Here is a 26541-nt window from a genome sequence, read left to right as displayed (position 1 = left end):
TTGATTTTCAGTTAACTAGCAACAATCAACAGCTAAAAAATTAATTGTTTTGCAATTAGATCTAGAGACTTGATTTAGTTTGCCGGACCAGTTGTTAGCTTAATAGTCTGGTCTTTGACACTAATTATAATAATTTGTGTGTGTGTATGTGCGTGTTGATGTATTTCCTTATATTGTGTTTTATAGTCTTAAAACATAGATTTCCTTTAAAGTGTCTTTTAGCAGAGCACATTCAGGTGTGGGAGGATTGTCAATATGTGCTTGCAACATTTCCTGACAGCCTCACTTGTGGAACAATAGGCTGGAGTCTTTTGGACAGGATCTATCTATAAATAGCTAGTTTTATTGGTGTATCTGGTCCACACCTTCGATAGATCCTTGTTTAATAGCGTTGTATCTTCTGCAAATTGACTATCTTACTTCACACAAAAAAAAGTGCTAGAGAGCACACAAAATAGTGTGAATATTTAGTAAATACATAGTCTAGATCTAGTAGTTAATCTTTTTAATAATACGTCTGTTTATAGTCATATACTTCGCCCAAGCGAAATTAAAATTTCAAAGCAAAAGTTGATTTCAATTATTTATTTCACCAACTATTGTACCAAACAAAATAAATAAATAAAAGTAGATCTAACTGACACAAGTATTTTCGTACAATATTAAAAAAAACAATAATTATACAAAAATCACAGAATCAGAAAAACATAAAATAGTTAAAAAAGTTCAGTAAATCTATAAACTTGTAACAAGTTTACTCTGCGTTAATGTTGTTACTTTTGACTGACAATAAACATGAAACTAAATAAATTCTTTTCCAGACCTGGTAGTTGAAGTCAAACTGGATTGTCTATATAGTAATCTGTTTCAGGGGAGCAGATTGTATACAAAAATGTACTGTGTACAAATATCTTAAAAATAAAAGTAAGAAAACTGGCATTAATTGTTTTAAAAAACATACAAAAAATTCACTAATAGAAAAAGAACAATTTATTATCTCTGCCATTGTAGAATAAGATAGTTTGAAAAGAGAAGATTAAGACTAAAGGCCTAGTGGAAAACTGTTAAGGCTGTTAATTAAAGGTATTTCCGTCTTATTTCTTGCTTAAAAGGCTGACTGGAATATTAAACTCTATTCGTCATGTGTGTTAAAGTGAAGCTTGTTGTAGTCTTAACATAAAAATTTCCTTTAAAAAATGTTTCATTTCATTAGGTTTGAATTTAACACAAAATAAACATTTAGCTTAACACAAAATAAACATTTAGCAGACATATACATAAGTTGTAAAGAACTTTTATACTAAATTTGAAATTGTGACCAAGAAAAAAAAACAGTTTTAAAAGCAGAATATGTACACAAAACATGAACAAACACATCAACTATGCTATTATCAAAAGAGTTTTTGGAATCATTTAGAAACTATTCTGTAGTAGATTCCTTTACAAAGTACATTTTCTAAAAATCTGACATAAGTGTTTGTAATGTAAGTAAAAACAAAAACAAGTCATAAAGAAAAGAATATAATAACCTTAATAATAACCCTAATAAGGAAAGATAAGTAAAAGGAAGACAACTCATGCTACATCAGAATTATGAAATAAAACCAAGAAATCAATGTTTACAACAAGCATTGAAGAGCAAGTTTAAAAAGAAACTGTCGACAAAAAAAACATAAGAACTTACAAATAATTTCCTGATTTAAACTTTGTCACATGTAAATTATGAATGATTCTGGTGTGAATGTATATTTTGGTTTTCTATAGTTTGCCATCACCTGCTAGTGTGGTAATACTTTACTGGCACAAAGACTTAGACTAAATAGACTAATTAAAAAAGCATCGCATATCACTCGAACACAGCTACCATCTCTTGAAGAGCTTTTTCATGAAAGATGCCTTTCCAAAACACTCTCGATTCTTAAGGACAACCTGCACCCATTAAACCACTATTACATAAGATCTAAACAATGTGGTCATCTCCTTTCCATTAGGACTAAAACAGAAAGATTTAAAAACTCCTTTATCCCACTTTCGGTCAGAGTGTTACAAGATCAGCTGTCGTCATAGAGAAGTACATAGAAGTCAAATTCATAAAGCACTGGTTGGAAATGTGTATGTGTTTCGTGTGTGAATGTTGTTCGAATTTTTCATCTATACTGTTATTGTACAGTAGTTACACTGATATTGTCAATTGTAGTCAAACTGAATTTCCATTTGATTGGATCAATAAAATTATCTTATAATGTTTTGTTTGGTGTAATGCACAAATTGTAAGACAAATTCCTTATGGATAATAAAGATTACCATTATTATTATTATTTTAAAAAGCATCAAAGCATGGTACATTCTAATCTCAAAGACAAAGTTAATCATGTCAGATTTGTTTTTTCAACCTCAATATAACTTGTATTATGCTAATCTAAAATGAAATGGAAAAACAAGCCCACAAAGTGTAAAACAAATTGTTGGCATCTATATACAAAAAATGTGTATATAAGAATGTTAAGATCAACATTTCTGTTGATGTGTGACAAAGATTTACTTGGTAAAATAAATTGTGCCTCAGATGACATTTATAAGTTTGCTACAGACATTCTTTGGGATCAAATTTAATTTTAGTTTTCAGCAAAGTGTAAAAATTCAAAATTATAGCAATATATAGTTTCAACATGCCAAAAGAATACAAAATAAATGTCTATAAAGTATTAAAGTGCCAATATAGACTAATTGTTTATGCTCAATAAAATTAAAAGATTAAAAATAAAATTTCATGTGTAAATTTTTTTAAAAGTTCTGCATTTATCATTGTAAAGCAAAATATTGCACTTAAAAAAATAATAAAATATCACATTTCAAAAAGTTGAACACTCAGATCAACAAAATCTGGTTGTATTATAATTCATATCACAAAACATGACATCTATGCTGTATAAATTATAAAAATAATATCAAAGTTAAAGGAATGAGTTATCTCATATAATAAAAATGCAAAAATTGAAATCTCTTATGGACAGGTTTATTAGAGTATATTTATATTTATTTATAATCCACTTGGAGTATTTTAATTTAAAGCATACAATTTTATTTTTGTGAGAAAAAAAAGAAAAGAAAAAAAAAACTTATTGCGCAAAAAAATAATAAAATTAAAAAAAAATTAGTTTCATAAATAAAAAAATATTTTCATAATTTGTGCTACAAATTAATGTAAAGCAGACACAAGTCAAAGTTTGTCCATTTTATATATATATATATATGAGATCAAAATTGTGTCTTTAGAAAGTCACACTGTACAGATAAATACAAAAAATATAAATGACTTGATACACTTATTACTAACTACTTCAAAGAATAAATCTGACAACATTGAATGAAAATAATGAAAACGAAGAAGAAGAAGAATGAAAACAACATTTGAAGTACAACATTTAAACAATAAGACAGAATTTGTCAGCAAGTTAAAACAAAATCTATACATACACATAATTGACAATCTTAAAAAATGTTGGGATCTAGTCAATTTGATATCTGTTGTACACATTTGTTTTCATTTATTTAAATTAAATTAAAAATGGTCAAAACAAATTTTTTAAAAATTTCAAATTGTATGTAATTTTACATTGGCTATGGGGTAGGCAGTAGTTTTAACCCGTTAATACTGATTTCTGGTTTGAAAAATTCTTGACATACACTAAGCAATGTGGGGTAATTCTGAATAAAATAAAAAAGTGTAAAAAAATTGTAGAAAAAATAATAAAATATAAGAATACTAATAAATAAATAAAATAAACAACTTTAAAACATAGAGCGATATGTCTAGTTAAAAAATATATATACTTAATTTCTTTAGAATATAAAAAAGCTTCAAAAATACTCATTTTCCCAGGTGGGGGCTTATACACTGGGGCTGTGGGCCTGTTCGTTGGAAAAATTATTTTTCAAAATAATTAAAAAGTGACCTACATCCAGTTTTTGTTAAAAAAAAGTCAAAATGTTCATGACATACTCCTTCACAAGACACAATGAATTATTCTTATAGGAAAGTTTAAACAATGTTTGCTAGCAACTTTTCTTATCTTGGGAAATGGAGACAATAACGTTCCTGCATTAGGACTTGGCAAAAAAAAAACAACCCACCATACTGTGTGTGTGGTAGGAGGTACTGGGTTAAAGAAAAAAAAAAGGAAAGATGTTAAAAAGTAAAAAAAAAAAAAGGGGGGGATGTAGTTATTGTTAATGACCTCTATTAAAAAAAACACACAAACATTGTAAAGTAATATCTTGTAAATATTTGTTTTGAAAATGTAATAAATATAAGTAAAGATAGTTCACACTGTATAAAACATTTCCAGTGACAATCTTTTTCACCTTTCTTTTCCTGTTGGTGAAAAATCATCTTTGACAACTTCTTTAGGATTTTTTGTGTCGTCATTAAAACACAAATAAATATTTCTTAATATTCAAGGATAGTACATGAATATACTATGTAGCTCTTAAATGAGTAAATAATTTAAAAGAACTCTTAGAAACAAACGACAAAAAAAGTTTTTTTTTACTCATTAAATCACTTTTTCTCTAATAGTCATGTTTTGGAAATTTCCAGAAAAAAATAAAATCATTTCTGAGAAACGTCCAAATGGTTCTAATAAAAAGTTAAATGTTTGGCTACCTGTTAAATTTTCATGTGACTCTGGTGAACTAAGTCTTGGCCATCAGATAATGTACTCTTCATTTCACTGGAGTTCAAGCCGAAACTCTCTTCAGCCAGGCCAGAGTCAGAACAATGGTCCACAACCACTGGACTGCTTTCTGTCAGATCCTGGCCAAGTACATTGGCTGTCAGGAGGTCCACTTGGTTGGTCATGGAGGAGATGCTGTCCTGGGTGTGGGGCACTTGGTTGTTGGTAACTAAGAGAGGGTCAACAATGACCACTTTGTTACTGCTCTGGTGTTTGTTGGCTATGGAAGCTGGTGTACTGATGATGTTATTGCTGGTGACACGCTGGCGAGCTCTATCCTGTAGTTTCTGGTTCAGTTCTCTGATCCTGTCTTCCATCTGAAACAGTAAAAGAAAGAACAAAATATTTAGCCATATTAGGTATACTAAAACTTATGGTCTTATCACAAGGTCCTCAGGGCACTCAAAGGTCTTTCTTCAGGGAACAGTATCAGGGAACAAAAAGGTGAGGCAGATAAAAGCAATGGGAAGACAATATCAAAGAATGGACTAACCTGTCACTAGAAAAGATTCTAATTATGGTAAAAGATAAATGGAGAAAGACAGTCAACAGATCAGTGTGCTGCCCAAATGGTTCAAGAGACTAAGGGATAGAGTTGAGAAGAGAAGTTGTGAAGGAAAGAACATTGATACATTTTAAGCTAGAAAAAAAATATTTATACTTGAAACCGGGTAAAGGTTATTATAGAAATAAAAAGGGATCAAAGAATCTTTAATATGTTGACAGGTAAATACAAATTTAAAAAAATTGATTAAAAACTTTGTAAAATGTCAGTTAATTATAAATTTTTATGTAAAATGTCAGATAATTATACAAAAATTATATCCCACTAGTGTATAAGTTTAAAAATGATATCGCAAATTATTTCAATGCAAATTAGTCTCATACAAATTGTAATTGTTGCTGTCAAAAAACAACTAAATACATGTGGAAGTTAAATGTAAGTAAATGGGTACAACATTTTTTACTAGAAATTAGGTGAATTAAATAGGGTAAAATAATGAAAGGTACAGACCAGGGCATGAACCATGGGTCTCTGACACCTCTACCTTGCAGGAATATGGGCAAGGGAACAATGCAAATGACCACTAAGACAAAAAAATTATTAGGTTCACCAGTCCTGAACTTGCCATCCAGTGCAGCCTTAAAGATAATATGTAACATGTATGCTTAAGGGATGCAATGGCTGAGTGGTAAAGCGCTTGGGGTCAATGGGTTCAAATCTAAGTGAAGACTTTGATTTTGAATTCCGGTATTTTTAGGGCGGCCCTGAATCCATCCAACTCTAATGGGTACCTGACTTTAGTTGTGGATAGTAAAGGCGGTTGGTCATTGTGCTGGCCACATAACACCCTGCTCGTTAACTGCTGGCCAAAGAAACAGATGACCTTAACATCATCTGCCCTGAAAGGGGAATTTTTTTTTATGTATGCTTAACAACTATTACTGATCATCACAATCTTGTATATCTTTGTGTTCTTTGTGCCATAATTGATGCAGCATTATGATGAAAAGAAATGAATAGGGAAGGGATAGGAGAGGAAGTGATATGCAAAGGAAACGAAAGTGTAAAATTTATACAGCCATTGTACAAAGTTACAGAACTATCTTAAAACTTACCCTAATGTTAAACCTAAGCCTTACTATAACCTTCACCTTATCTCCAGCACTAACCTCAAAAAAACACATAAATACTATCCACATCTAGAGAATATCCATGTCATATCAAGATGTGTAATAACCATTTTTTTTTATTTTTGGAAAGAACTTGTTTACCTCTGCGATTTGTTTCTTAAGTTGCTCGTTTTCTCCCAACATTTTCTGGTGTCTCTCTTCTTCCTCCCGACTGACCAGAGAGTCTGTCAAGCTTTTCACCTCCTGACCCTCTCTCTGTGGGTTCTGAATTATCTCCATCATCTACAACAGTCAATGACAACAAAGTAACTTTATTATATCTCTCACTGTTCTGATTCATATCCAACATTTCCATAAGTTTAATCAACAAGTACCTTCATTATAGATCTCTATGGTTTCTGAATTATCTACATTTTTTCTACATTATTTTAATGAAAATGAAGATTTTTTTCACATTAATGTGTTTATGGCTGAAAATGAGATACATGGGTCATTATCTCATTTAACTAATGACAGTCGCATTAGTGAAAGAAATGTGTAGTTTTAAATAAAAATAGTTTTAAATTTTAATCTTTGATGACACATCCATGTTATTATAAAATAGCAGGATTGGGGGAACTTGGGAAAATTTCTGTTGCATCTAACATTGTCTTTACCTTGTGAAACAATAGTAAATCTAATTTGAACAATAATTTTATGCAGACTTGATGTTTTAGATTGTGCATTTAAAAAGTTAAAGATCAGATATGTTTTACCTTTGGTACAAATATGAGCCCCATGGACAGGAAGCTGCACAGAATGATAGCAAGAGAGACAAAAGCAAAAGTAGCATCTTCCTGGTTGCCGATGATGAGAGAGATGGGAGCTGTGATGACACACAGAACCTGTTGAATAGAAACAAAAATGTTTCAGTTCTTTTACATAAGTTAAAATACATTGACTTCAAAGGTCATCTTAATATAAGATATTTCATTCAATGTTAAGCCTTTGGAAGCCAAATTATTAACTTGTTCTTTCTTTTTTGCATGGTGTTTATAACATTCTACATTATCAGATTGTGAAGTAGAATATTAATGCTTATTTTTGTGTTTCAGTTGTGATAATAAATTCCAGCAGTTTATGATCTTGTGTAATAAAACTTGACTTCAAATTGAATTAAGAACAAAGTCAGAAGTCATCAACACAACCTGATTTTATTTTTTCCCATGACCTCACAAAAATAATAGTAAACCTATAAAATAATAGTAAACCTATACACCTTGTTCTTGCTGAGATCTGTGACAAACATATTATCCAGCACCAGTCAATATGACAGAAATGTTAATTGAACATCTTGCTATGTTTGACATAGATAAATATAAAAGATTAGTCTATAAGTCTAAGAAATGATATTTTCTGTTATGACACTATAAATCTCTGAGATAATGACCCTGTCTTAATAAAAAGGCATGCTATTGACAGCATTACCCACTTTATTTTGACAATGACAAGACATACTCACAGCTTTACACTGAGAACAGAGGTCCTCACCATATCATTGACATATTCATTCAAGGACACTAGTGTATTCATTACATAAACAGGTACAAACAAATGTGCCTACCACAACATTGTAAATACTCATGCCCACAAATCTTGAGTCGTTGACTTGCTTCAGTTTAACGCTGCGAGTCTCATAGGCCAAGAAAATACCAAAGATGAGCAGTATACCTTTGTAGCCAAACAGGACACCTGAGTCAGATGTAAATAGTTTTGATAAATAAATAAAAGTTTAAATAGAAAACACTGTCAATGGATCATTTATGAACTGTATCATTTATTCAGAGTCTGCTATATGTTTACATTCAGCATCTATATAGATTTGTGTTTCTATACCAATTCCCTCTCTTCCTTCTAATGCAAAATTTGTCAAATAAGCTTTATGTTCAATAGATTTTCTACAGAGGTGGATAGATTTCCTCTACATGTATGTATGTTTAAAGGTTAATGCTGGTCACAATTTCAATAAACAGATTTTTTTTGCAGACTTACATTTGTGTTGTTACTAAATCTAGTAGCTTTTGACTTTCCATGAACAGTTTTTTGGTTTTATTCTGGTGACACACCTTATTTATATTGCAATTAATTAACTTTAATTAAAATAACTTGTCTTAACATTAAAAAAAAAATAAAGTTCCCCTTATAGACCTTGTGTTCTATAGGGCAGATGATGTAAATGTCATCTGTTTCTGTGGCTTATGATTAACGAGGTGTAATGTGGCCAGCACAACGACCAACGGCTTTTATTTTTCCCCAACTAATGTCAGGTACCCATTAGTGTTGGGTAGACTCAGAGGCACCCAAAAAATCCCAAAATTAAAAATCCCAGTCTTCACCAGGATTCAAACCCAGGTCCCCCGGGTTTGGAAGCCAAGTGCTTTACAGCTCAGCCACCATTAACATTACTAAATAGGTTCTTTTTTAAACAAACTTACTAACATCATTTAATTCCTTAAACCAAGAGATAAATTTATTGAGGCATTAGCTACTTCATTCACCCTCTATATTGCTACTAGTAACATTTTATAGTATGAGACTAAAATCTACTCACCAAGCCAAATGTTTAGATTCTCAGAGTGGCAGTGCTCAAGCTGAGGTCTAAGCTCAATGTCATCTTCTGTGTTGGTCGGCTGAATGCGGGCAAAAGTTTCAAGTTTTCTCTGTAGTGGATCCAGAACCTGCCAGGCTGTGAGAACACCTATATCAAGCAGGATGAGAATGCCTAGTACAGTGAACAGTTCCCAAATCTGGACAATCTGAAGATATGATGAAAATTTACTTTGTTATTCAAGAGATAATGTGAATTTTGTATTTTATTGTTGAGCATGGTTAACATGGGTGAAACGGCTAACAATCTTTACTTTATATAACAAGTGTCGGTTACCATTAAAGCTGAGAATGCCAGAAAAATTATAAGATCTAGAATTTTAAAAAATACCCTGTAAAATGTGTTTACCAAGATTTGAACTGAAGATTATCTGTTTGCTAATCAAGTGCTTCACCATTCAGCCATCATGGTAGATTATTTAAAAAAAAAATAAAGAGCCCAAAATTTGATTATACTTTAACAAGTGAAATACAAAATGCATTTGTTAAAAAGAAAAGTCCCTAGAAAATGGCTCCTGTTATTCAAATAATGATTTCGAATCAAGTCTTTGAGTATATTTTTATGTCCACCATTCCACTGCAATAGTGCTTTAATATGAATAGTTGGTCAGTTGACATCAGTAAATTTATTTATTTCAAAATGTATCTATTAATTCTTGTTAAATTGCTTGGTCAGTTGAAGAGCTTGTAACTAGGCCAGTAAACAATGAAGTAAAATAAAATGTCCCCTTTGAAGCCAGTGGTCCTAAGTGTAGATTATCTATTTCTCTCACCAACAATCAATGAGGAAATCATGCAATCAACACAAAGACAAACAAAGATCAAATTACTTTCACATATTAATGTTAGATTTCCACTGAAAATGAATTTCTTGAAGACTACTGTAATTTTTGGTAAGGAAAGAAAGCATTACTGTAATACTTATTTAAGAAACATGAAGTACAATTTTACACCAAACTTAAATAAATTATATAAGATAGCACTGAAACTCATCTACCAAACTTGAGCTACATAGGATCTGTCTGAAATACTCACATTTCATACTCCCTAATAAAACAAAAAATCAGTTAAAGTTGACAAGTTTTAGAAATGCATTGTTTTTAACATCACTTACTGCTCTATCTTTCTTCCTGGTTGTGGTCAGCTGATGAACTGTCCAGATTTTGGAAAACATTGAGCCGTAGCTAAGTGTAAACCCAAGAGACAACAACCAAGCTCGTACCTTTGGACAAGAAAAGCTAAACTTGAAAATTAAATCAGTTGCATTGCATTCAACACGAAATCAAAATTAAACATTAAACACCAAAAAAAGTAAACAAAAACAACACAGTAATTTCTGACAAAACTTCTGACCTGGCAGACTACAGGATAGTGATAATCTGGTACAAACTTGCCGTCCAGTCCGAGCAGAACAATACAGCTAAGACAGATCATGCAGCCAACTACTGTTAGATTGTTGATGGCTGGTTGAGAAAAGGCCACACACCTACAAGAGAGGATAGTTCAACACTGCACATAAGGTGAATAAAAAAAAAGCAAATTTTGAACACAATCCCTACACATAATTTTCCGACTCAGAACCGGACACAACAGAATGAGACAATATATGTTCCAGAAGTTAATGTCAGGACGAGCAAAAGCTGCCCTTGTGGAGCATCACCAGAGAATGCTGACCATGTCCTTCAAAGCTCCATACTATATCAAGAGGCCCGAACAAGACTCTGGCCCAAGAACCCTCCTATAGAACAAAAAACTATACAGAGAACTGCCTGATCTGGGAACCACTGCATAGTTCATCTCAGATATAGGATTACTAATCTGAACTCTCCGATATTAAATGCGAATGAAGAAGAAGAAAAAGAAGACAATAAATGATACGTATTATGGTGCTTTATGCAGTTCACCAAGAAATTCTGGAAACTTTTTTTTTGCAAATTGATTTTGTTTTCAACACAAAATTTAGGTCTAACAGAATCTAATCCCAAAAGAAATAATAATGTAAACATCTGGCAAAGCCTTTATGTCTGGTTAGCACTACCATCTCAAAACCAATCATAGCACTGTAATCAAGGCAGTTTTTAAACACTGTATTTCCCTAGGCATTATATCTCAGTTGAATGTTATTGTATTATTTTTCTAGGCTACTCATTTCCATCATTAAGTTCTGGCCAAACCCTTTTTTAGACTACAAATATCTATAGGGGCCTACATGCAGAATAAATTGAAGATGGCTTTGATGAGAAAAATATTGTATTGGTTTAATTTGATTTCTTTCTCATTTTGATTTAACTGGTGCCATATAGACCACAAGGTCTGAAAGGGGAACTTTACTTTTACTTTACTTTATTTATTGCAATTTTTAAATTGTGTCCATTAACTTGACAATTTGAGATACATAAGTGTCATAGTCTCAGTTGACATTGCCTGATTTAATGTTCACCTCAGGTTAAGATGTTGAAAAGACTCGTGAATTCCTGATGTAGGAAACAGGAAGTATAATGAATAAAATTGACTTGCAGTTCAGTCAGTTCAGTCGGTCAGTGAAGTGTTATCCTCTGGACGAGACAGTCAAGTATGATTTTAGTAGTAGCGACTTAGAGAGTCGAGTTGTAACCTGAGTTAAGTAGTATCTTTTGGGCAGTTGAAGCCAGTGAACACTCGTATATTCTTATTAGTTTTTCTCTACACTGAGAGCTGGATATGTATTATTGAAGTATTTGTTACTCGCTGTGATGCGGATGTTACTCGTGGTTTATTCTGTAACTAATCATCTTGGACATTCAATACCGCTGTTATGCGGATGTAATTATGTTTCACATCGGAAGTCTTGATGTAACTGCCAATAAGGTGCAGTATTGTTATTATCGTCATTAAATAAACATTATATTTGTCTGCCAAAGAGAACTTGAGTCTATATGTAATGTCTGTGTCTGTCACGTGTCAAGTGTGACTCCAGGAAGCACGAATCCAGCAGTCTACGCATTCGGGATACATTGGTAGTGACCAGTCCAATGTGTAATAGTAATACAGCATTCTTCAACATTACGCATTACAACGTTACACAATTTAACCTAACGTTGACAATAAGCTATTAGCGGATTTAACAACCCCCCACCCCCACCCAAAAAAAACAACTGTTAAATGTATCAAAGTGTTTCAAATGCAATTATAATACATTGTGGTTTTAAACTCTTGATTTTAAAATATTCTGAAAGCCTAATACTCAAAGTAATGGAAAACAGCAGGTTAAATGAAGTTTTTAAGTTGTTGTTTCAGTAATATTAAAAAAATTAACTCACTGTCTGTTTCTGTTGATGTGGTTAAAAATCAGACATAGTATCCCAGCAAGAATCCCAACACCTGCCAAGCCACACATTGAGAAGTATAATGTATGTGAAACCACTCGAAGGTCATCTATTACCTGAGTGTGGTCAGGAGGTGGTCGGCCACCTGAGATACGAAAACAAAAGTGCTATGAGTTTGTTAGGCTCTGTATGAGCTGAGACTTAAACATTTCTGTAAACTTTAGATAAAATAGTATGACACCAAATTTTTCTTACAAAATACAAATATAAAACTAAAAGTTTTAAAAAATTGAAAAGATAGTATTGTATACTTTAGTTAAACCAAATGACTGGTGTGAATTCGTTTTAAACAATAAAGGAGCTACACCAGTGTGATAATGTTACTAAATGACTTAAGGATCTGTAACAGTACCTAGCCATTTTTCTTTTCTGTACCAAGTTAGATTGTCAGCTGCTGCATCATAGACTCCAAGCTTCACATAGGACCCATCTGGGGAAAAATAAATTATTATAAAAAAAATAATTTTAACATTAATTTTACAAAGACTAAGAAAATATTACTATGAGTGATGCAACTCATAGAAATTTAATACAAAATGACTCAACAGCTATGCATGACATTAAATCTCGTCTTTTTGATTAGAAATGCTGCAGTAGTTTGATACTTGGTTTTCCCTTTATGCAAAAAGTTAAAAGGGAACAAATCAGTAGGTCTATGCAAGAAGTTAAAAGGGGACAAATCAGTAGGTCTATGCAAGAAGTTAAAAGGGGACAAATCAGTAGGTCTATGCAAGAAGTTATTAGGGAACAAATCAGTAGGTCTATGCAAGAAGTTAAAAGGGGACAAATCAGTAGGTCTATGCAAGAAGTTAAAAGGGAACAAATCAGTAGGTCTATGCAAGAAGTTAAAAGGGAACAAATCAGTAGGTCTATGCAAGAAGTTAAAAGGGAACAAATCAGTAGGTCTATGCAAGAAGTTATTAGGGAACAAATCAGTAGGTCTATGCAAGAAGTTAAAAGGGAACAAATCAGTAGGTCTATGCAAGAAGTTAAAAGGGGACAAATCAGTAGGTCTATGCAAGAAGTTATTAGGGAACAAATCAGTAGGTCTATGCAAGAAGTTAAAAGGGAACAAATCAGTAGGTCTATGCAAGAAGTTAAAAGGGGACAAATCAGTAGGTCTATGCAAGAAGTTATTAGGGAACAAATCAGTAGGTCTATGCAAGAAGTTATTAGGGAACAAATCAGTAGGTCTATGCAAAAAGTTAAAAGGGAACAAATCAGTAGGTCTATGCAAGAAGTTAAAAGGGGACAAATCAGTAGGTCTATGCAAGACGTTAAAAGGGGACAAATCAGTAGGTCTATGCAAGACATTATTAGGGAACAAATCAGTAGGTCTATGCAAGAAGTTATAAGGAAACAAATCAGTAGGTCTATGCAAGACATTATTAGGGAACAAATCAGTAGGTCTATGCAAGAAGTTATAAGGAAACAAATCAGTAGGTCTATGCAAGAAAGTTATAAGGGAACAAATCAGTAGGTTTATGCAAGAAAGTTATAAGGGAACAAATCAGTAGGTCTATGCAAGACATTATTAGGGAACAAATCAGTAGGTCTATGCAAGAAGTTATAAGGAAACAAATCAGTAGGTCTATGCAAGAAAGTTATAAGGGAACAAATCAGTAGGTTTATGCAAAAAAGTTATAAGGGAACAAATCAGTAGGTTTATGTAAGAAAGTTATAAGGGAACAAATCAGTAGGTTTATGCAAGAAAGTTATAAGGAAACAAATCAGTAGGTTTATGCAAGAAAGTTATAAGGAAACAAATCAGTAGGTTTATGCAAGAAAGTTATAAGGAAACAAATCAGTAGGTTTATGCAAGAAAGTTATAAGGGAACAAATCGGTAGGTCTATGTAAGAAGTTATAAGGGAACAAATCAGTAGGTCTATGTAAGAAGTTATAAGGGAACAAATTAGTAGGTTTATGCAAGAAGTTATAAAGGGACAAATCAGTAAGTCTATGCAAGAACTTATACACAGACAAATCAGTAGGTTTATGCAAGAAGTTATAAGGGAACAAATTAGTAGGTTTATGCAAGAAGTTATAAAGGGACAAATCAGTAAGTCTATGCAAGAACTTATATACAGACAAATCAGTAGGTTTATGCAAGAAGTTATAAAGGGACAAATCAGTAAGTCTATGCAAGAAGTTATACACAGACAAATCAGTAGGTTTATGCAAGAAATTAAAGGGGCAAATTAGTTGCTCTACCACAATGTTTAAAAAAAAAATTCAGCATGCTTTCTTTTGCATGTTAGCATAATTATTTCATTCCAAATCCATAAGTATTTTTTAAACATTACTTATGAACTGTTCAATTTGTGTCCATGCAATACGATCTCCTTTAGCAGAAAATGCCACATTCCCAGAGATTCCCAGAAATTTGGTGGAGTTCATAGCACTATATATGGCATTAGTGATATTTTCATTGTAATAATCAAAGTCTTCAAGTTTCATGTTTCTCTCTGCTAATCTGTAACAAAAAATACAACAATGCGCAACATGACCAAATAGTACTTTAAAACTCAATTATATTATCTAGTAGACTATTATTCTTATAAAAAACTAGAACTTTCATAGCATAAACTGCAGCATAACTAATATGTTACTCAGAAACAGTCACATGAAAATGCATTCATACTGTTATGTTAAGATTCCAGTTATTCACTTTAAAAAAAGGTCATTATGAGGATCTACAACGACTCATGTAGTCATAAAGAAGGCTTGTATAAATAAAATAAAGACAGTAAAATCCGAAGCAGGACGTTTTGGCGCCATCATTTTGGCCCCGCCGTTTTGGCGCGAAGGTCGTTTTGGCGTGGGGACGTTTTGACGCGAGATACATTATGTATGTTTATTGTATTATTTCTTTTAAAAGAATTATTCATATCTATGTTTTGCATGAGTGTTTGTGTTAAGACAGATTTTTCACATACTATTAAATGTGTGTTATTTTTTCACATCATTTTCTTTAATAAACATTTTGGCTTGTGTATGTGTGTTTATTAATAGGCACACTTTTATTTTCAAAAAAGTTTTTTAAGATATTACTTTAAAATTAAAAACAAAAATAAAAAACAAAATGAAACGATGATAGACGAAAAATTGATGCAATTATTTGTTTACATTAACATTGGTTTATTTAACGACTGTAAGGTATCTTCAGCTGTACATACCAAACAATTGCTAATAATAAGTAAAAATATAATACATGTACCATGTTTCTCAAAAGACTTTAAGTTAAGTATACATAGACACCATGGTTATTTGCCTAAGTCACTGGAATTCAAGAGTTCATTAAAAAAAAAGCTACGCGCTTATTAAATTATCGTCAAATGATATCTCGCGCCAAAACAGCGTCGCCAAAACATCACGTACCGGTAAAGATCTATGTTGCGAATGCAGTTTTAGTATTAAGAGTTTATGAAGTAATGTATCAGTTTCATCCTTCAATTACAACCCTTTAATGCATATTTTCTTTGGTGAAATAGTTAAGTAAAATAAAGTTCCCCTTTCAGACCTTGCAATCTATAGGGCATATGGTGTAAAGGTCATCAGTTTCTGTGGCCCACAGTTTACAAGGGTGTCAAGTGGTCAGCACAATGACCAACCGCCTTTTCTTTCCCCCTTTACCCATTAGAGCTGGGTGGACTCAGAGGCACTCTAAGGATCCCGAAATTCAATATCCCAGTCTTTACTAGGATTCAAACCCTGGATCTCTGGTTAAGAAGCCAATTGCTTTACTGCTCATCCACCGTGCTTCATTTATTTATTGTAACTATCACAGTATCATGTATATAGAGTGGGTGTGTGTGGGTGTGCAGATGTAGGTAAACACAGATAAAAAAGAGAAAACAGTTATATTTACTGCATTTATTATACAAACAAACTAATGTCACATAAATATTTCCTTTCAATTAAAACATTAATTATGCTTAATTGGGCAAGAAAACACTTTTAATAATTTATTTATAAATAATATAAAAGAAGATAACTCACTGAGCCACAGTTTTGTTAAAAGCAAAAGCAACAGCCCACACAGCGTCATAAGCCAGAGGAGCCTCAGGATAGCCAGTGACCAGACTTGTGTCTGACGTGTTTAATATTTTGTTCAGTCTGTGAGTGAACTGTTGAGCTGTCTAAAATGAGACAACAATTTTATAACACCACTGAATAACAATGAATATGAAACAAGTAATGTATTTAAATGAGAATGTACTAAGATTATCTCAAATATTTTGAGCCGTGAATGGCCTAAAGAAGCATGGCAATTAAGTGGCAAAGCACAAAGTTTTTTAAACTAATGACATTCAGTTTGATTTGTAGTGAAGGCTATGCTGCTGTTTTTTAGTGGTCCCCCAAAAGGAGAAAAGACACTATCAGTTTTGTGTGGAATGTTTGTCCGTTAATTTTTAAAAACAACTATGCACGCAGTTTTTTCACAAAACTACACCATTTTAACAACTATTCACTATTAATAGTAAGAAACACAGGGAGCTATTTATACGGGAGATGACTATTTACAATATTTTTAACTTATTTATGCAAATGGTTTTAGATGTTTGTCAAAATTTATTTTTTTTTTACAAATGTATTGCTAAGTTTAGTAAGCTCTGTCATACTACTACATTTACCAAAAAAATGGTTACTATTTTTTTCAAAGAATAATATGCTTATAAGTGGAACACAATTTTAAACCATTGGACCATTGGGGCACCACACATGATCTGTCAACCTTCTTTGTCCATTTGTCTTTGTCATTTGCCTTTGATAGAATTTCATTCTGATATTCTTTCTGAAAATATTGAAACCTGCTTTTTTATCTGCTTGGGCAGACCACTTCGGGGCCGATTTTGAGTTTGTGTTTCCACACAAACTGTCTTTGTAACCTTTTTTTTTTTTTTTTTAAATCTCTGGACATCTCTGTCTCTCCCTCTTTTGTTGAAAGCGTGCTAGATTTGTTTGGCATGTTTTGGAAGTTCCTTCATAAAGACAATTTACTTCCAGTCCAAACCTTCAGCAGGACAACGGAGGAAATCAGCAGGCAGTGTATGAACCTGGGACCATTGACCATTTGACAGTCTGGCAAGCATGCCACACGACCAGAAAAGTTAAGACAGTGTTGTTGGTTTTTGTTATTTTCTTGCCCAAATGCACTTGCGTTAACCAAATAAAGTCAATTAACATTCTCTGCATGAAGAAATTCCAGGTAAGGTATCAATAATGAAATAACAAACTTTGGTGGAAACTTTGAGTTACAAATGTTTCTACCAATAATAAGTTAAAGTATTCTCAAATTATTTGCTATTTCTAACACAGATTTAGAAGATGACGACTGAAAGTAATCAGGTATCATATCTGTTTTTAAATGAAATATAATGAGAGTGCTTGATTTCAATTAGCTAATTGGACAAATGATTAACAATCATTAATTTAAAGATAAAATACCCATATACAAGTATTTTATTTCCAACTATTATAGCTATCAAATGAACTGAATTAATAAAACCATTAATGTAGGTCAAAGTTTTAATTCATATAGTTTTCACTTGATCGTGTTAACATGAATATATTTTAAAATCTTATACTTTTTTATTACCATTAATTAGCATCCCAAAAAGTTGACTGATCTGATGATTTATTAGCATCCCAAAAAGTTGACTGATCTGATAATTCTAGAATGACACAAACTTTTATTTGTATAATATATATATAATAAAGTTGTTATAAGGATTTCTTTATGCTGCTTTTCAAACTGATGTAATAGTCTGTCATTTCCTTTTTTTTTTTTTTTTTTTTAAACATCTTCACTAGTTGGTGTACAAGATTTTTTGAAGAAAAAGACTTGATGTTACATATAGTCTTTGAAAAACCGAAAAGAATTTTTAAAAAATCTAATAGCCTATTCAACTTGAAACAAAAGAAATGCATGGCTTCAGTAGGTCCAACTTGCACCTTTAAAGAGAACTATTGCAAATCTTGGGATAATTGAGGCCATTCTCTGAACTTACCATTCCAACATCAGTCATTGTTGGTTCCTGGTGGATCATTACAGCCTCTGTGGTGAAGTGACCTTCCAGGGCTTCCTCCAGCTGTTCTATAGTGCAGTTGTGCCTGTCATCTTTTACCTTGTACCAATTGTCAGGGTACCAACCAATGATAAACCAGACATGTTTTTTACCATATAGTCGCTCTTTATATGCCTAAATCAAAAGATAGAATTAGCAAACATTAAACTCCATATCATATTGATAATTTTCTAAGCAGCTTGTATATACAAGAATACAAGACAAACTGTTATTTGAGTCACTTTTTTTTACAGAGGGAAAGGGGAGAAGGCACTGAATGTTACCTCAGGCTACAGACCCCAGATCATCTATACTTCTGGTGATAGATTTATGTTTGGGAACCAAGGGATAATTGAGTAATGTTGCATGCTGTTGAACTAACAGGTCCATATTCTGTGTTTGCTCCTGAAAGGTTACACATTTTCCTTTAAGTTTGAAAACTCAGAAGTAAGATCTAATTATAACCATTGATTATTTGAAAGGAGTAAATAAATGAATTCTACTGATGTTTATAGATACTGCTGGTATTTGTATATCATTTTAAAATCAGAACATGATTTAATTAAATTACAATGATCAGTAACTCCTAACATGCTATTTAAAAGAAAACTTAAGATTTGATTTTGTTTTTTGGCACATCAGCACAATTTTATGCCATGCTGTGCCCTTTAAATTTTTAAGGGTTCTCTCTCTCCGCAGTGTAAATACAAAGAGGAAGCCAAAAAATATACATTACAATTTAAGTTTAAAATCAGCTTATTTATAGTTTGAATATTAAAAATTCTAGTTTTAGTTAATAAAAACAAATCTGTTGTAAATATATGCATAAATACTTTTTCCCTGAATTAACTCACTTAAATTCAAGCAGTCAGTTCCACTTCCTTGATAAAGCCCAGTAATTTCCCAGGATCTATGCTGTCATACAGAGTGATGAGTTTATTCATGTTAGAATGTTTCCTTCTAATATCCTGGTAGCTGAGGCAACCAAGGAGGATGTGCTCTACAGTGAGGTCACAGTTACAATAATTAAACAGTGGGGGCACCTCTCTTCTTAGTATAAAGGAGTGTGTAATGTAAGTGTGCCTAATCCTAAGTCTGGACATGGTCTTTCACTTTCACATTGTGTCAGACCGTGATATCAGGGTTGCCGCCAGAACTTGTTTCTATTTATGGTGTGTTTCTTCCATTAATCCTGCCACTCTTGGTAGGTGATAGAAGTTATGCACAGCATAAAGTCTGAGTAGGAAATTTAATATATAGTCCAAAACCCAGCTGGGGAAGGGGGTACTTTGTATGTTGAGAATCACATCTCTAGAACTCACCTGACAAAATACTCTTCTAGCCATATCTTCATAAAACACACCAACAATAATTCTTGCGTCTTGTCTCTGGGATAAACACACAAAAGACACTTCATTACATGAAAAATAACATATTTTTTTCAAAATCATCATTGCATTCTTGTCATTATTTCTTAGTTAATAAAGTAACATAATATTTTAATATAAATATATTTCTTAGTTAATAAAGTAACATGATATTTTAATATAAATATATTTCTTAGTTAATAAAGTAACATGATATTTTAATATAAATATATTTCTTAGTTAATAAAGTAACACGATATTTTAATATAAATATATTTCTTAGTTAATAAAGTAACATGATATTTTAATATAAATATATTTCTTAGTTAATAAAGTAACATGATATTTTAATATAAATATATTTCTTAGTTAATAAAGTAACATGATATTTTAATATAAATATATTTCTTAGTTAATAAAGTAACATATTTTAATATAAATATATTTCTTAGTTAATAAAGTAACATGATATTTTAATATAAATATATTTCTTAGTTAATAAAGTAACATGATATTTTAATATAAATATATTTCTTAGTTAATAAAGTAACATGATATTTTAATATAAATATATTTCTTAGTTAATAAAGTAACACGATATTTTAATATAAATATATTTCTTAGTTAATAAAGTAACATGATATTTTAATATAAATATATTTCTTAGTTAATAAAGTAACATGATATTTTAATATAAATATATTTCTTAGTTAATAAAGTAACATGATATTTTAATATAAATATATTTCTTAGTTAATAAAGTAACATGATATTTTAATATAAATATATTTCTTAGTTAATAAAGTAACATGATATTTTAATATAAATATATTTCTTAGTTAATAAAGTAACATGATATTTTAATATAAATATATTTCTTAGTTAATAAAGTAGCATGATATTTTAATATAAATATATTTCTTAGCATAATTTTGTAACACTACCTACCTTAAGGTTTCGCACAGCATTGGTAGGATCAGTAAGAAAACTTTGTCGAACTGCAATATCAATGCCAGCCTCTTTAACTCTCTGCTCTAAATCTTCTATTGTCTGAGAACAAAAATTAATCAAATAATAAAAAAAAAACAATCCTATTAGTTCCAAAGTGGTCATGATAGGAAAAGGTTGAATTGCAATCCTCATGTTTCATATTAGTACTAACCTATCCAGCTATTTTGATCCTAACTAAGCTTTAGGCTCTTTTGCAATATGCGTCATAGAAAAGTGGCATACAAACGGTTAAGATAGTAATTCATATAAGAACTATAGTCAACAGGCTTTACTTCTCAACAAGTTTAAAATCAATAACAATGAGATTCAGTAGATTTAGTGTAGTGTCTTGAGTGAGGAATTTGTTTATTTTTCACAGAAAACTGAACCTGCTTTAGAAGTTTAAAGTAACCATAACAAAACTTACAGATGTAAAAAGTTCTTGAGTTTCCTGTATTGTTGAGATTCTATGCCAATTGAATTTTTTGAAAACTTTCACTCTGATCGGATTGTGAAGAGTAGCAGAAGGGTGAGTGCGAAAAAAAGTAGGGAATCTTTCCCTGTTAGAAAGTGCTGGAGAGCTTCCACCATAAGACAGCTAAATTTAAAAATAAAATATTATTAATATTATAATGATAACATACAAAGCCACTGTATTTTTATTTATGTAAAAAAAATTAAGATAATGCAATATCAGGCAATATAAATATTTGATACAGTAAATCAATGTTTATATTATCAATAGGACCTTAACATCATCTGCCCAATAGATCACTAGGTGTGAAAGGGGAACTTTACTTAATTTTTATGTTATCATCAATGTCAATTGAATAAAAAAATTGTAATTTAGGAATTGAAAATGTTTGTGATTTTTATTTCACTAGGATTATGATTATATATATTAAGGACAAAAAAAAATTCATCAACTATATTTTTTTCTCCTCAAATGCTGAAGTGGTTTAAATTTTTAAAATGTCATTATATACAAATTCAGAACTCCTTATAGCAACACTATTGCTGTAACTCTGATTTGTAACTCTGGTGCACACTGACATCTTGTTTCTGAAGAAGTTGTGTACTGTTAGGAACTAGACTAGAGATGAATGTTGACATTACAAGAAACAACAGAGTTTGGCCTAAATTGAGAAGCTTGAGAAGAAGCTATGCTAAAGACAAAGTTATGCTCTGTGTTTGTGATGTCCTGTGTAAAAAGACCTGTTTTTGTTGACTTGCCTCCATAAGGTTTATTACAATAATCATTATACTTTAACATATGCCAATTTTATTTTTGAAATAATGAAGTAATTATATAAATAATGATTATGAGAAATGTAGCTTACAACAACCAGCTTCCACATCTTGGCAGCCTGAGCCACAAATGTTGAAACTATGCTGCATCCTGTCAGAACCAGAAGCTTAGTTGGTTTTTCATACAACAGCTCGTACAGCACTTTGGTTCCTAGACCTGGTTTACACTATAATTTAATGTGATTCATCATTACATGTACTAAAAGACAGTGCTGTGACATTACATAAATATGCATGTTTTTACACTAATTTAAATTAGAAGTGGGACTCACATAAATGTACATGCTTTCAAGTCAAATCAAGAAAGTTTTCTAGGCCACATAAATAATCTACTTTCATATGAGTCTTTAAGCCTTAACAAAACATAAATATGTAATGCATTGTACTACAGTACTTGAATAAAGGGCTATAAAATGTTTAAGTGGTATGTGCTTTTGACTGTCGTCTCAATGGTCCCGGGTTCAAAACCTGCCAGCAGCCATTCTCTGACATCCTGCTAGGATGTAATTATCTTCAATTCTTAAGGAACATACAAAAATACAAAACAAACAAAAATAATAAAAAATACTGTCTTGGAAACTTTCTATCTCACAAGAGCCTCATACCTGACTGTCACCACGCCTCATATCCAGCTTATAATCTGGCAAAATATCAGTACGGTTATTGACGTCAGCCAGAGCCATTTCAACAGCTGGGAGACATCCTACGCCACCAGCCCAACTTCCTGACATTGGAAAAATTCCTCCAATGGTTAAGGTTTTTTGTTTAAATAAGGGCTGGCAATTTTTTGATGAAATTAAAATTAGAATAATTAGCAAAGATGAAAATAATTTCTTTGCCATGATGACAGATAGCTAGGAATTGTTAGCTTAATGTGTTTTCACATTCTTGAAGTTGGAAACTCTCTTATAAGAGCATGTGCATCATCTCTATTCACTTTGTGAGAGTGGCGAATCAAGATTCATCTGAGGAAAAAAAAAGATATTATTTTAGACCTTTTTTATACACTTTTATTTATAAGCATAATCTAGATCTATAGATAAAGATTTTTATATGTATATTCAGAATGCAATAATTTTAGAATTTCATCTTATTTAGAAATAAAGATTTCTTTTTAGATCTAGATCTATATAATAATATAAATTGCATTGTGCAATGCTTTCATTATAGATCAATATTAAAGTAAGCATGATAAAAATCCCGAAATTCAAAATTCCAGCCTTCACCAAGATTCGAACCCAGGACCCCAGGTTTGAAAGCCAAGAGCTTAACAACTCAGTTACTGCACCCCAAGTAAGTATGATGATCATGTTGTATATCAATTAGAATATAAGTGCAGCATATTGTTACAAAATCAATGTCATATCCTGTAACCTGGAGATTTTGCAGCAACCTGGAAGCAGAAGCCAAGCAGATGAGCAAGAGGTGGGGATGAAGAGACTCGCCCAGAACCGAGATGCCTGGAGGAAGCTGGTTGGTGGCCTATGCCCCAGAAGGGACAATAGGCAGAGATGAGATAAGGTATTTTGCCACATTAGGTGTAGATGAAACTAAGAAGTTTCAAACTAAGACCATAACAAATACTGAGCTTAACAAAAATTTTGCTTAAAAGTTCCCAGATTTCATGTCATAACTGCAATGTCCCTAGCAATGCTTCTCAGCCTCAAAAGTGCCATTGGGGTGGAAACAGTTATTAACAGGGACTGTACGTATACATGGCCTGTAGGCCAAAACAGAACTCTTGTTGGGGGTGCATAAAGATTGTGTTCATACTGGCAGGAATGAAGAAAGCTCCAATAAACATGTCACTACCCACTCAAAATTCTTAAAGGGTGAGTTTTCCCAGTGTGCTCAGCCAATGCCATCACCTTTTAACCCAAGAGTTACAGGATACAAACCATAGGTCTGAACAAAGTTCATATAACCATTTTAAAAGTTGCACTGCAAATGAAAAACTTTCTTCCAAACCAATACTGAAACAATAGTTTCACTTAAAAGCTGCAAAGTAAAGACTACTAAAGTCATATAGTGACTCTTGCAAACTTTTAGACTAGAGGGGCTTTAAATTGCCATGCAACATGTAGATCTACACTACACAATGAATTGCTGGTACAATGTTATTTAGTCCTCAGAACAAATTGAACATAAAACTAAAAACTTTTCAAATTCAAATTGGTAGAGGTCTAGTCATTTCTTTAATAATGTTCTGTTACATTCTGTAAAAATTTTTACTACCAAGTGGCAGGCCCAAGTCTTAATCATTTTTAATTTCTCATTTTCATGATTTTGAATTTTCGTCATAGTTGCCAACAATGTTGGTACAAAAATCATTTAAAATGTAATGTTTCCAAACATCACATGATCATATTTGTAATCATAATCATAAAATAATAATGATCTCATCTTATGATGAAAATCAAAATGAAAATGAGCTCGGGAAAATTTTCAAAATATCTCTCAAATTCCCTAACCTAAGTGGCCTAAGAAATCATTCAACCAAGCGAGGCTCAGATCTAGAATATAATTAAACTGGTTAGAATGTAGGGCTTAGATCTAGATAATACTAGATTAATTATTTAGATTAGTACTAGATTCTAGATATAGAATATATATAGATCTATAAAATAGAATCTGAGTTTGCACCTTCCATTATCACCAATGAAAACAATTTACGGATATTTTCGGTTCAGAGTGTTTTAAAAAATCTGCTAAGTAGTAAGCGGAATAAATTATAGATCTAATGTATAAAATCTAGATCTAGATTCTAAATCTAGAGACATTGTCTCTATATCTAGATCTTATAATATTAGATCTACTAAAGATTTAACAATTTAAAATATTGAATTTTAGCTTTCAACTTTAATACTTTATTGAAGTAATAGATCTATGTAGTATAATAAATTTAATAAACAATGTTAAACTTTTAAAAATTGTTTCGCGCATAAATTAAAGAATTAGATAATTTTTTAAAGCGTCATACAAAGGGAGAGTACTAGTTTTAAATGTCCACGCTAACTAGTAAATAAACCAAAACTCCTAAGGCTAAAGGAGTAAAGCAGGTATCAAAAGTTTTCCTTTTGCATTGAAAACAAATAATCATATGATAATGTAAATGTGTGTTAAAGTTAAAAACTAAAAGTAGTAAAAGAGGGGAAACTCTCAATTTCAATTGTTGATATAATTATATTAATATTTATATTATAATATAAATATTATTAATTTAGATCTAATTAATTAATTAATATTTATAATATGTGAAGTGAATGTGACAGTCAGTGGGCCACATGTGTTTTGATTTACAAATAATAATAATAATAATCTTTATTAATTATCCGTAAGCCGTAAGGAAATTTTAATTTGTCTTACAATTTGTGGGTAATTCTGCAGGAGTTCAAGGGGCAGCCATCTTTGTTATTGTTTAGACTGTAATCTTGTATCTTGGGTTTTCTCTCCGATTTGGGTTTTTGTTTGTTTTTATTTTGAAGCTAAAAAATATTACCGGTATCATCTAGTCCTAATAATTAGACTCATAATCTAACTCAGTAACTGCTAGAAGTTGCTAGAACTAGACTAATTACTATATTAATATGACAAGGTTCTTAAAGGCAATAATGGTCAATTAATTTTTGGTAATAAACTGGGCTGATATTTATTGTAGGCATAGTTAAATTTAGATTCTCTATATCAGAATAATTCAGAATAGATATAGACAATATTTAACAATTAAAAAGAAGACAGAACAAAAAGAAACATATTGTATTGACACCAAGTCAAAATTAAAAGAAAAAATAGCATTGCTTTGAAAACACTTAGAAGTATTGTTAATTCTTGGTATTTTTTAAAATTTGGGATTTCTTTGGAACATAAACAATAACAAAATAGTAACAAAGATGGCTGCCCCTTGAACTCCTGCAGAATTACCAATTTGTGCATTACACCAAACAATAAACATTATAACTAAAAGAAACCAAAGTGTACATTCACACCAGACTCACTCATAATTTACATGTGACAAAGTTTATACCAGGTTGTTCTTATTTAATGATTTGATTGCCAGGGGAACAAAAGAGTGTTTGTGTCTGTTTGTCTTTGCTATCGGTGTCTTGTATCTCTTTTGTGATGGTAAAATCACAAAATCCTGACACAAAGGGTGATTCTTAATTTCGAGGATCTTGTTAGCTTTTTTATAGATGTTTGTCTCAAACAACTGCCCAAATGGGGTTTGTTTTTTGCCAATGATTTTGCCAGCAGCATTTAGGATTCTATAAAGTTTATTTTTATTTTTAATGCTCAGATTGCCATACCAGGCGGTGATATTGAAACTTAAAATATTGCAGATGTGAGCGTGATAAAACATAGCTAAGGCCTTTTCGCTAACATTAAATGAGGACAATTTTCTTAGTAATCGTAATGAATATATTATTC

At 31.5% G+C, this 26541-nt stretch overlaps 1 protein-coding gene across 1 annotated transcript; it reads right to left on the bottom strand.

Moving 5' to 3' along the window:
• Positions 1 to 576: 576 nt before the first annotated feature.
• LOC106073558 (gamma-aminobutyric acid type B receptor subunit 1-like) lies at positions 577 to 24830 on the bottom strand. Its single transcript, XM_056042378.1, has 18 exons — positions 24760 to 24830; positions 22722 to 23081; positions 22149 to 22283; positions 21236 to 21406; positions 20767 to 20868; positions 19774 to 19839; positions 18395 to 18586; positions 16383 to 16522; positions 14687 to 14856; positions 12735 to 12812; positions 12317 to 12467; positions 10371 to 10503; positions 10132 to 10239; positions 8962 to 9166; positions 7975 to 8102; positions 7127 to 7255; positions 6513 to 6653; positions 577 to 5053 (listed from the first exon to the last, which is right to left on the bottom strand). The coding sequence occupies exons 2-18, from the start codon at positions 22956 to 22958 to the stop codon at positions 4670 to 4672; spliced, it is 2670 nt and encodes an 889-aa protein (XP_055898353.1). The 5' UTR covers positions 22959 to 23081; positions 24760 to 24830; the 3' UTR covers positions 577 to 4669.
• Positions 24831 to 26541: the final 1711 nt, after the last annotated feature.

The sequence above is a fragment of the Biomphalaria glabrata genome, chromosome 9, assembly GCF_947242115.1.
Source record: "Biomphalaria glabrata chromosome 9, xgBioGlab47.1, whole genome shotgun sequence".
NCBI lineage: Eukaryota > Metazoa > Mollusca > Gastropoda > Planorbidae > Biomphalaria > Biomphalaria glabrata.
Note: the sequence above shows the minus strand (reverse complement) of the source record. Positions and strands in the feature narration are given on the sequence as shown.

Coding starts and splice junctions, on each gene's coding strand:
- LOC106073558 (XM_056042378.1), bottom strand. CDS start 22,958: ATGGCAAAGAAATTATTTTCATCTTTGCTAATTATTCTAATTTTAATT. Junction 8,103..8,961: donor GAATCTAAACATTTGGCTTG/GTGAGTAGATTT, acceptor CATCTGACTCAG/GTGTCCTGTTTGGCTACAAA. Junction 5,054..6,512: donor TTAAGAAACAAATCGCAGAG/GTAAACAAGTTC, acceptor TTACTGTTTCAG/ATGGAAGACAGGATCAGAGA.